Genomic DNA, 12,794 nt, shown 5'->3' with positions numbered 1-12,794 from the left:
ACAAGAAGTGTGCAAATAATTTCAATTTAAATATTTATTATTCTTATTATTTACATAGCATTTCCATGACAATTTTTATTTTTAGATATCTAAGTACAAATTATGATTGACTGGACTTGTTTACTAGTTCTTTAACAAATTCATCTATGCTCTTGTCGGAGCTACCACCTGTATCTACCGCTTCCTCAGCCAATTTCTTCCATTTGTCTGAATTTTTTCTAATCTCATTTCCTTTCTCTCCAACAATAATTTCCTTAATACAAAGCTCTACCTCTTCTTTTGAAACCAATCCTTTCTCATCAACCTTTGCTCTAACCCCCACCTTCCAAACATCGGCAATGAACTTTGCATTGGTTGATTGATCTGTCCATTGTGGCATAGCAATCATTGGAACTCCCAAGCTTAATCCTTCAAGCGTCGAGTTCCAGCCGCAGTGTGTAATAAAGCACCCCACAGCCTTGTGTGCCAGAACCTCCAACTGAAGGCACCATTGAACAACCAATCCCTTCTCTGATGTCTCCTCTACAAAGTTACTTGGAAGCTTTTTTTCCTCTGTTTCTCTGACTACCCACAAGAAGTATGTGTTGCTTCTCTTTAAGCCCCAAGCAAGTTCTGTCATTTGCTCTTCTCCCAGCGCAGCTGCGCTTCCAAATGACACAAAAACAACTGAGCCAGTTTCCTTGGAGTTTAGCCACCCAATGCAATCGTTATTGGATTTCAGAAGGTTGCAGCCATAATCTTTATCATCTTCTAGCTGTTTTCCGATGTAAACTGATGGAATTGTTGGCCCTATTGCCTTGATCTCCCTTAGGCTTCTCATCCAATTCATTGCCTGACAGAAATCAGCAAAAAATTTTCAGTGCCACAGAAGAAGTGATTTAAATTCACCTATTGAAATCTCACAGAATTATCGGGTGCACCTGAAATTTTAGTACATCTTTACGCTCATATAAATGTGTGATTTCTTAAATTATGAAAACAAATGTGGGTGACTGAAAACATTAGATAGTGTTAGGGATTAGCAATATTTCGGTTCGATCCCTTTCAAATATAAAGAATTCGGTTATTTCAGTTTTAATTGGTTCAATTCAATAGTGAACTGAATTGGTCAATATTTTATATTTTATCTAATTTCACACGTTATTTTAAAAAAAAAACTTACAAACTTACCTGAATTCGATCTATATAGATGAATGTGAATTTCTCCGTGAAAAATTCAAATGAAACCTACATTCATGTATTTTGAGTTTATAATAGACTGGATCTATCTAAAAAATTTCTACACTGTTTTAATTCATTGGTATTGGATTATCTTGAGGGTTAAAAAGTAGCGTGTTCGACCCAATCAAAATCAATGGTAAAAAAAAATTATATGATATTATTTGTAGGGTATGTAACAAGTCGGTTCAGTTTCAAACCGAAACGAAAATTCTATCAAACCAAATTATATGATATTATTTTTGAGTTGTACGTTTGTACCTCTTCTTCCAGGATGTTGAAAGTGTTGAAGAAGATCCAATCAACTTCTCTGAAATTAGAAAACTGACTGTATAATACGCTTAACACCTGTGGATAATCCTTGGTGTTGTAAACAAATGAAGGTAGTTCATAAGTATCTAATTCCGGCAACCCAGGCAGGGACACGGACGGCTGCTCAACGGGAATCTTGAGCTTTCCTTCATTAAGATGATAGTAGATGGCGCAAACGGCAATTGACTGCGTAAAAAATGAAGCTCCGGCGACCCCAAGCTCTCTGGCTATGTCTAGAACCCAAGACATGGCTGAATCATACACAATGCAACTTACTGGGGACCCATCTTTTGTTTGTTTGGCAATGAATTCTGGCAAATTTGCAGAAACAGAATCTTGCAAGTTTTTGAAGAATGAGCCATGTATGCAGTTTGAATTATCGGTTTGAGGAGTAAAGGAAATGGTCTCTACTCTGATAGAGGAAGATGGGATCTGGTGAAGCTCGTTGGTTATGAAGACGAGTAGTGTTACTTTGAGTCCTTTGAAGGCTAGTCGCTTGGCGAATTGGATCAATGGGTTTATGTGACCTTGAGCTGGGAATGAAACAACTAATACGTGAGTCTTGCTGACGATTTCTTGATTATCGGCCATTTCTTCAAAGCAAAATGAACCCAGCTCCTGATAGGCTTAGTTATATGTATGTATCCAGTATGTATGTATGTATGTATATATATGCATGCAATGGATGGACGCATAAGAAGTGGATGGTCTCCTTAGCAAGCTTCTTGTATCCATCCATTGTTGGTCTCCTTATGTTGAGATGTATATTTACCATCCAACAAAATTTGGCTTAATCAGGCTTGATGGCGGTTGTCCATTGACCTAATTCAATCCTTTTTTTCTTTTTGGCGAAAGATGGAAAGCCATCAATCTACAGAGGACAGTATATCACGGGAAGGCTAATTGCCATCAATCTATAGATATTTTTAACCAACTTGGCTATTTTATTATTATTATTGTTATTTTTTAAATTGCATATATAAATATATAGCCCTTCAAACTCGACTCTGTACTCAGCTATATATTCTAAATATCTTCTTTCAGATTTGGTTTGGAATATTCAAATTAACTACGTATTGATTTTATCTATTCACGAATTATTTTGTTCGATTTTAAAAAATATATTAATATATTATTGATATTTTAAAAAATTTATTAATTAATTTTTCATTAATTTTAATTATTAAGTATTATAAAAAAAATTTAAAATATTCTTAATACGAAGTCTTTTAAGAATGAGAGAGTAATTAAGCAATTTATTAAAATCATAAAAATTAAATAGTAAAATTGTGATAAAATTAATAAAAAGATTAATTATAAACTTTTTAAAATGTAAATAATATTTTAATATATTTTTTAAAATTTAAAAATTTACTAATAAATTTATTTATACTAAAACTAAATAATAATTTTTTCTTTATAAAGGATGGAATGCTAGAGGTGGTTTCTTGAATTAGATTTAAATTTTAAGAGAAAATAAATTGAATATGAATTTATTTTTAATAAATTATTATTTAGCTTTTAAAAATTAATTTTAATGGTTAAATGTATATTTTAACTCTTTTTAAATGAAAATATTTGCATTATACAAAGATATAAATTAATTCATACCTAACCGATTAAAAAATTCAAGCTTTTGAGCAAGGGAACTTCAGATTACTTAATTACCAAAAAGGATTTTCAAAATTTATTGACTAAAAAGGTTATGATTTAACTTTTATAATATTAAAATATTATATTAATTTTTAATTATAAATATAATTTATATAATTTTAAAATATATATATATTAATTCTCTGAATGTCTGTATTTGCCAAAAGGTCCTTGTTATTTGTTGGTATCAGAGCTATTGGGTATACAATTAAGAATCCATTTTAATAATTGTGAATGAGTTTTGAGTATATCGACTCAACCCGTTTTTAGTCATTGGTAGGCGTCTTTTAGGGTAGAATAGACAGTGGCCGCGACATAATTCATAATTAAGAAATGAATCCTTTTTTGTGTAAATCGGCAAGTACAGTAAAATCAGATGATTCAGAGTATTCAGAAATTAAAAGAGTGATAAATAAAAATGAGTTGATATTGGAAGACTTTGTAAAAGTCATAGATGAGTGAGAAATTCCTAAGGTAGATAAGAAACATATTTATAAAATTCCAAAGTTAAATATTTTTAAAACAGATTATATGATAAAAACTAAGAAAAGAGATTTTCAGTTAAGTGAACCTTTTGAGAAAATAACTATTTTATTAGCAAAGACATTAAATCACCATCGAAGTAAAAAATACAAATATATTCATATAGGATTAATTCAAATAGGTATAAAACCTTTAACTAGGGAAGGATTAAACACTAGTATATTAGTAGTAGTTAGAGATGCAAGATTTTTAAATTTTCAGGATTTTTTATTAGAATCTATAGAAACCAGTTTAAGTGAAGGACCGATATCTTTTGAGGTATATCCAGATATGACAATATCATTAAATGATTTAAATATTTTAGAAAGTATAGTCTTAGAAATTAAAACTCATAATTATAAAATAAAGTCAGGATATATTCCGATAGCATTAATATATAAAATTCATTATAAAGCTATGAATTCGGCCTTTGGAACTAAATATAAATTACAACCTAAATTGGAAAAAACAAGATTTTTACAAACAGATTTGACTAAAACAAATTCTGTAATATCTAAAACAATTCAGTGGAAATATATAACCTTACCAGAAGAATAGATATTAGAAGGTATAGTACTTCCTCCAGAACAAGAAAAAGTAAAACTAAATACAAGTTTAAGTAAAATAGAGCAGTTTGAAGATGGTAAAGTATCGTTAAAGTTTAATAGAAGCATAAGCAATAGATATACATGGTCATCATCTTCAGTAGTAACAGAAGATATAGCATCAAACCTACCTTTAGTAATATATGCTACATATAAAGGAGATGAACCTAAACATGTAATCCAGACTATAGTAAAACCCAAATTTTCTATATCAGATATTCCAGATAGACACCTTAAAATGAAAAGAGTAGATTATAGTTCTTCAGTTCCCTAGGCAATATATAATCCAGTAGAGAATTATTTAAATCAGCAGGCTGAAATAGCATCTTCTTCACCATCATCACCATCAGCATCTGCTATAACAGAAAATATAAATAATATAAATAGGGAATTAAATGTTCTTAGTAAAGAGAAGATTGAAAAGAAATTTTTAAAAGAAATAACTAAGACAAAAAATTTAAGAAAATTAAATAAGATTGTTAAAGAAAATAATTTTGAAAAATTAAAAGAAGAATATCTTGAATATGTTAGTAAAATACGAAAAATAAAATTTTTTGAGTGGTTTGAATTAAAAAAGACAAAAAGTATAAATCCAATAACGGTAAGAGATAAAAGGCCAAAATGAATTGTAAATGATAAAATAATTCAGAGTGATTTTCCACCTAAGACGATTAGTAAAATAATGCATGAAGAAAATGAAATAATTTGTGCACCATATAAGATAGCTAAAGAAAATGATACATATAAGAAGGTCATAGAGCAGAATAATTTTAGTAATACTAGTTTAATATGTATAGGTACTCCGTTAAAAAAGATAGAAAAAATTTTAAAAGAAAAAAAGGTATAAATAGAAGAGAAAAAGGAAATAAAACTGCATATTTTTAAACTTTATTAAATATCTAGCTCAAGTCAAAAGGAATTAAAAAATAATAAAAATGAATTTTTACAGAGTTTAAGAGATCAGTGAAGTAAAATAGAGTCTTCAGAGTCTACAAAGAATGTAGCTCCAGAAACACCTCAGTCTAGAAATATAAATGTAATAGAAGAAGAGTTAGAATTTGAAACTGAGCAAAGTCAGCCAAAGACGGATGATATAAAACAACTTGAAATAAATCCCATATCACATAGAGAAATAGTAAGCAAAGCACCAGATCTAGGATTATTAGATAAACCAAATAATACTTCTCAGTTTTAAGTATAATGCTTTGACAGTCTATGAATGGAATATAGATGGATTGTCTGAGTATAATATTTTAAGTTTATTACAGCAGATGACTATGGCAGCTAATGCATATAAAACCCAGTCTTTTGCTTCAGATAGGGCAATAGCTGAAATACTTATAGCATGTTTTACAGGACAATTAAAAGGACGGTGGGATTACCATCTAACAGATATGCAGCAATTAGAAATTTTAAGTAAATAGTGAAGGTGAACCTATATATAACGAATTAGGAGAAACTATTCAGGATGCAGTATCAACATTAATTCTAACAATTTCATTACATTTTATAGGAGACCCATCGCACTTAAAAGATAAAAATGCTGAACTATTGAGTAATTTAAAATGTAAAAAATTAAGTGATTTTCAGTACTATAAAACCACATTTTAAACTAGATTAATGTTAAGAGAGGATTCAAACCAAGATTTTTGGAAAGAAAAATTTCTAGCAGGACTTCCTTATTTCTTAGGAGAAAAAGTCAGGAATAATATCAAACATTATTATGGAAACCCAATACCTTATAGTAAATTAACATACGGACAGATAGTAAGTATAATCCAAAAAGAAGGTTTACAGATTTGTCATGATTTAAAATTACAAAGAACTTTAAAGTATGAAATGCATAAAACTAAACAGGAATTATTATGATTTTTTTGTAAATAGTTTGATTATGGCATAGGTCAGGATAAAAATTGTAATGGTCAATGTTCTAAACCTAAACCAAAGAAATATTACAAGAAGGATCAGTATTATAAGAAGAAATATACAACAAAACCTAGTAAAGAAGAATACTATAAAAAGAAAAATTATAAACCTTATAAAAAATATAGAAAGAAAATTCCAGTAAATAAGACCCAGATTAAAAAATCATTTAAAGATTTAACATGTTATAATTGTGGAAAGAAAGGTCATACATCTAAGTTTTGTAAATTTAATAAAAAACTAAATGAGTTAGATTTAGATGAAGAAATAGTAAATAAAATTCAGGAATTATATATAATTCAAAAAGTTCAGAATCAGAACCCATAGAAAGTGGAAACCAGATAGATGAATTAGGAACTAGCTCGTCAGAAAAATCAGTAAATGTTTTGACAAAAGAACAAAGTTCATTATTAGAATTAATAAATAATATAGAGAATAGTACTACTAAAGAAAAATTTCTTAAAAAATTAATCAAAAGTTTTGATGAAACAGAAGAAGTTAAAAATATTGTTCCTAAAGTAGAAAAACAAACTTATGATTTAACTAAAATATTAAGTAAAAATAAAAAACCTAAAGAAACAGTATCTATAGAGGATTTACAAAAAGAAATTAGAATAATAAAGACTGAAAAGCATCAGGAAGGATTCAAAAAGGATAAAATTTTTAGAAGAACAATCAATTTCTGAATCATCCTCCTCATCCGAAGAAGCAGAAGAGGAAGGAAATGGACATAGTAAAATAAGTCAATTAGAAAGTGAAGAAGTAGATAATAATTTTATACTATTATTACAAGAAATAACTTCTAGAAAATATTTAGTAAAATTAACAATTAAGTTATCAGAAGACTTTAAGATAGATACTATAGCATTGTTTGATACATGAGCAAATTTAAATTGTATAAAGTCAAGTTTGGTATCTAAGAGATTTTGGCAAGAAACTAAACAAAAATTAAAAACGGCAAATCAGACTAATCTAAATATTCTAGGAAAAACAGAGGCATTAATAGTAAATCGGGATTTAGAAATAAGGACTGTATTTTTATTATCTCAGCAGATAAATCACATGGTAATATTAGGAACCCCGTTTATAAATCTAATAACACCTTACACAGTAAAAGATAATTGTATAGAAATTAAAATGAAAAATAAAAAGATTAAGATGGATTTTACAGAAAAGCCTAAAACAAAAAATTTGAATCTAATAAAAGCATATTCCATTGGGACAGTGGAAATAAATTCAATAATAAAATATAGAATAGAGGATTTAAAAAATTTAAAAAATAATGTACATCTAACTAGGATTAAAAATCAATTAGGAAGTGAAATTATAAAAAATAGAATAGAAAAATTAAAAGACTATATGGAAAAAGAATTATGTGATGAGCATCCAAATACTTTTTGGAGTAGGAAACAGCATATAGTAGACCTACCTTATGAAGAAAATTTTGATGAGAAAACAATTTCTACTAAGGCAAGACCAATTCAGATGAATTCGGAATTAATTGAACATTGTAAAAAAGAAATAAAAGAATTAGAAGATAAGAAGTTAATAAGTAAATCTAGGAGCCTTGGTCCTGTGCAGCCTTTTATTTTAATAAAAATGCAGAAATAGAAAGAGAGACACTTAGGTTAGTTATAAATTATAAACCATTAAATATAGCATTAAATGGATTAGGTATCCTATCCCTAATAAATAAGGTCTTTTAAATAGGTTATTTAATGCAAATATTTTTAGTAAATTTGATATGAAGTCAGGATACTAGTAGATTCAAATTCATCCTAAAGATAGATATAAAATAACATTTACAGTTCCCTTTGGGCAGTATGAATAGAACGTAATGCCTTTTAAATTAAAGAATGCTCCATCAGAATTTCAAAGAATTATGAACGATATTTTTAATCCTTATTCAAAATTTTGTATTGTTTATATAGATGATATTTTAGTTTTTAGTCAAAATATTGAAGAACATTTTAAACATTTAAAAACTTTTTGTATGATCATAAAAAAGAATGGTCTAGCGTTAAGTAAAACTAAAATGAATTTATTTCAAACTAAAGTTAGATTTTTAGGTCATTATATAGAGCAAGGAATTATTCAGCCCATAGAAAGGATAATGGTTTTTGGAGATAAATTTTCAGACGAAATAACTAATAAAATCCAGTTACAGAGATTTCTAGGATGTTTAAATATGTTATTGATTTCTACCCAAATTTAAATAGAATGATAAAATCGCTTCATGATAGGTTAAAAAAGAATGCAAGTCCTTGGAGTGATGAACATACTAGTATTATAAAACATATAAAATCATTAGTAAAAGAAATCCCATGTTTATATCTTCCTAATCCAGAAGTGTAATACTCGGCTAGACCCCGGCATCGGAATTCCTGCTTTCCGGCGGAATCTCGGATGTCGGAACCCTCTAGAAGGGTAAAATCATATTTTATGCTTTGAATAAAGAAAGAAATTGAGTTTTGAAAGAAAAGACCAAGGTTGGAAAAGCCAGGTTCGGCCGCCGAACGTTGGTGACTTGCGGAAGCTCTTTTGGCCTCCGAAGGTGGTCTGGCCAGCCACCTATAAAAGGCCTCTTGTCCGAAAATGGGCTAGTCTTCTCTCTCTATTTTCGGGCAAATGTGAGATTTCGCCCTCCTTTGGTTGATTTTGAGTTTTTTCCTTCAATCTCTTCAAGTTTTAACAAGTCTTAACTTGGTTTTGAAGATTTTGAGCTAAAGATCAAGTTTTTGAAGCTTGGAGACCCGAAGCTCGATTTTTCCCCATCTTCAAGTTTGGATCGCCTCTCCTCTCGAGTTTCAAGAGGTAAGAGTAGATCCTACTCTTCTTTCATGTTTTTAGTGAGTTTTGAGGGGTTTGAAGGGTGTTGGATGCATGTTTAGAGTAGTTGTAAAATGTTAGGGTTTATGTGAGTTAAATGATGAAATGTATGTTATTGTATGTTAAATGTTGATGTTGTTGGGGTATAGGGCAGTTTTAAGCCCCTAAATACTTGAGGATGTGTTTATGCATGATTTTGAGTGGTTTGGTTTGAGTTTAGATGTAATACCCGGCTAGACTCCGGTATCGGAATTCCTACCGTCCGGTGGAATCTCGGATGTCGGAGACCTCTAGAAGGGGTAAAACCATGTTTTTATGAAATGTTTTAATGCTTTTGATGATTTTAAGTAAAAAGAGAATGAGTTTTTGCATAAGAACAACCTTGGAGGAAAGCTCAGGTTCGGCCGCCGAAACTCAAAGTTCGGCCGCCGAAACTCAAAGTTCGGCCGCCGAACATGCATGCGTTTCAGGTGAGCCTTAGGCCCCCGAAGGCATAAGTGAGGGAAGTCCAGGTTCGGCCGCCGAACCTCAAGTTCGGCCGCCGAACATGGCATGCATGCGGAGGCACATTCGGCCCCCGAACGTGGCCTGGACAGCCACTATAAAAGGGTCCCTTAGCCGAAAACGGGCGAGCTTTTCCCCATTTTAGGCCAAGGTGAGCTCTCCGCCGCCCCTCACCGATCTTTGATGTTTTTCCTCTAGATCTTTCAAGTTTTTCATTTGTTTTAACTTTGTTTTGAAGATTTGAGCCTTTGAGCAAAGTTTTGGAGCTTTGAGGTTCAAGAACTCAAATCTCTCCCAACTCCAAGTTTGGTCGCCTCTACTCTCGATCTCCAAGAGGTAAGAGTCGATCTCTAGCTTATATTATGTTTTAAGTAAGTTTTATGAAGTTCATGGGGGTAGAATGCATGTTTAGGTTATAGTTATGTTTATGGGTATAAATGTATGTTCATGAACAATGTGGCTTGTAATGTGTGTGTGATGTGTTGTAGTTGGGGTTTAAGGTAGTTTGAGGCCCCTAGGAGCCAATGTATGTATATTTGCATGGTTTGGATGAGTTATATGCATGTTGGAATGGAAAGGAGAAGTTTTTGTGCAAGGGAGCCAAGTTTCTGCCCTTTGGCAGAAACCAGGTTCGGCAGCCGAAGGACTTTCGGCAGCCGAAGGACTTTCGGCCGCCGAACATGGCTTGGGAGGCAGGCCTTTCGGCTGCCGAAGTTGCCCCCGAAAAGAGACTTTCGTCTCTGTCTGGGACTTTCGGCCGCCGAAGGTGCCGCCGAACCTGCCTGGGTTTCGGCTCTGGAGGGACTTTCGGCCGCCGAACCTGCCGCCGAAAGTACCCTGTCCAGCCTTCCTTTGCATGGTCTTGCATGGATGTTTTGAGATGTTTTAGGGGGTTTTTGGGGGATGTTTTTAGAGTTATGTTATAGAATGTTGGTCCCTCATTTAAGTCCACCTGTGTAGGTTCGGACCCGAGGAACCGAGGACCTCAGCAGTGAGTCAGCTGCTTCAGTCAGTGTCAGAGCTAGCCTGAGGTGAGTGGAATAACTCTTATGCTTTTAAATAAATAAATCAGTTTTGAGCATGTTCATGCATCACGGATGCCATGTGATATTTTAGGTTGTTTGCATTAGAAATCACGAATATGTTGCATTGCATAATATGTTGTTGATGTGGATGAATGTTGAATGATCCATTAGCCCTCATATGTTATGACATGTTGATATGATATGGAAGTCCAGGTGTGGCCTGCACTACGCCCCTGGCACTATGTAAGAGAAAGACCGGAAGTGGCCTGCACTACGCCCCCGGCACCATGGAATATGTATGTTATGTTATGTTATGTATAAGAGAAAGACCAGGTGTGGCTTGCACTACGCCCCTGGCATGATTGGAATATGTAGAGGGCTAAATGGTGACAAGTTCATCCTTGATATGATTAGTTGTGATGTGATGCATTCCATGATAGCATGTGTTTTAAATGCTTTACTATTCTGCTCACTGGGCTCTAATAGCTCACCCCTCTCCCAAATTCCCCAGGTTTGCAGGTACGAGTTAGACAGAGAAGTCAAGAAGAGTAATGAAGTCATATGTATGTAATAGTTAGAATGTGGACATGACAGATTGTATAATGATGTATAGATACGTAACGTAAGGATATTGAGGTTAGAAGTGTGCTTGACCATAGTATAATGTAATCCCTTTTTGAAACATGATCTTAATGTTATTGATGTCCATGTTTAGCCAACTCAACACTTGTTATGCCACCCTTTGGGGGCATTGATGAGATCCCACAGAGGGGTCAAGTTATGATTATGTATATGTTCAGTGCATGCACAGGTTGAGTTTGGTGTGTGATAGAATGTATGAAAGAAAAGTTTTAAATTTTTATGTATAATTGTTGATTATGTATGGGATTAAACAGGTTTACAGGTTGCATGTCAGGCTTGCTACGGGTCCCGGCGGCCTTAAGCCGATCTGGATCCTAGCGCCGGTAGCGGTCCGATTTTCGGGTCGTTACATTAGAGGTTTTGGATGGCTGGATGCATGTTTGTGGCTTGGGTTCTGCCCTTCTGGAGGACCCAGGTTCGGCTGCTGAAGCCATGTTCGGTCGCCGAACCTGCCTGTGGAGATAGTTTGGCCGCCTAAACTCGCCCCTGAAAGTTTAGACTTTCAGCTTTGGAGGGGAGTTTCGGCCGCCGAAGGTTGGTGACTTTCGGCTCTGGACAGACTTTCGGCCGCCGAACCTTGCCCCCGAAAGTGCCTGACTTTCGGCTCTGGAGGGACTTTCGGCCGCCGAACCTGCCACCGAAAGTGCCCTGTTCAGCCTTCCTTTGCATGTTTTCTATGAATGTTTTATGATGTTTTGGAGGGTTTTTGGGGAGATGTTTAGAGTCATGTTAGTGTATGTTTGGTCCCTCATTTGAGTCCACCTGTGTAGGTTATGTATGCTTCAGAGTCTTTTCAGAGTCAACCTGAGGTGAGTAGAATGGATATTTATGTTTCAAAGTAATTAAATTTTGAGCATATTCATGCATCACGAATGCCATGAGATATATTAGGTTGCTTGCATTAGAATTCACGAATATGTTGCATTGCATAATATGATGTTGTTGTGGATGGATATTGGATGACCCATTAGCCCTTGATATGGCATGATGATGACGATATGGTATGGAAGTCCAGAGGCCCATTCTACGCCCTGGCAAGATGTAAGAGAAAGACCAGAAGACCCATTCTACGTCCTGACACATTGGAATGTTATGATATGTTATGTTAAGGAAAAGACTAGAGACCCATTCTATGTTCTGGCACTGTTGGATTATGTAGAGGGCTATTGGTGACAAGTCAATCCTTGATGTGAATTGTCTGTGATGTGATGCATTCCATGAAAACATATGTTTTAACATATTATTTTACTATTCTGCTCACTGAACTCTAGAAGCTCATCCCTTTCCCTTAACCCCTAGGCTTGTAGGTTCAGGATAGATCGAGAGGTCAGCAAGAGTAAAGGCATAGTGTATATAATAGTTAGTTGTGGACATGAAAGATATTGTGATGTAAAGTATTGTACAACAATGTTATGAGGTTTAGCATTGTGCTTGGCCCTAATGTAATGTTAATCCCCTTTTGTACATGATCGTTATGAAATGTTTTAATGTTAAGAAATGTTAAACCAAGCTTGATGTTTGATATGTTGCCCCATTAGAGTATTTGATGAGGGCTCTAGTG

The 12,794-nt window shown here is 33.3% G+C and overlaps 1 protein-coding gene across 1 annotated transcript; it reads right to left on the bottom strand.

Moving 5' to 3' along the window:
* Positions 1-100: 100 nt before the first annotated feature.
* LOC110630233 (mogroside IE synthase) lies at positions 101-2,554 on the bottom strand. The gene is made up of 2 exons (XM_021777626.2): positions 1,480-2,554; positions 101-832 (listed from the first exon to the last, which is right to left on the bottom strand). The coding sequence occupies exons 1-2, from the start codon at positions 2,119-2,121 to the stop codon at positions 101-103; spliced, it is 1,374 nt and encodes a 457-aa protein (XP_021633318.1). The 5' UTR covers positions 2,122-2,554.
* Positions 2,555-12,794: the final 10,240 nt, after the last annotated feature.

This window comes from Manihot esculenta, chromosome 1 (assembly GCF_001659605.2).
Source record: "Manihot esculenta cultivar AM560-2 chromosome 1, M.esculenta_v8, whole genome shotgun sequence".
NCBI classification, from domain to species: Eukaryota; Viridiplantae; Streptophyta; class Magnoliopsida; order Malpighiales; family Euphorbiaceae; genus Manihot; species Manihot esculenta.
This window is presented reverse-complemented; position numbering and strand designations above follow the sequence as displayed.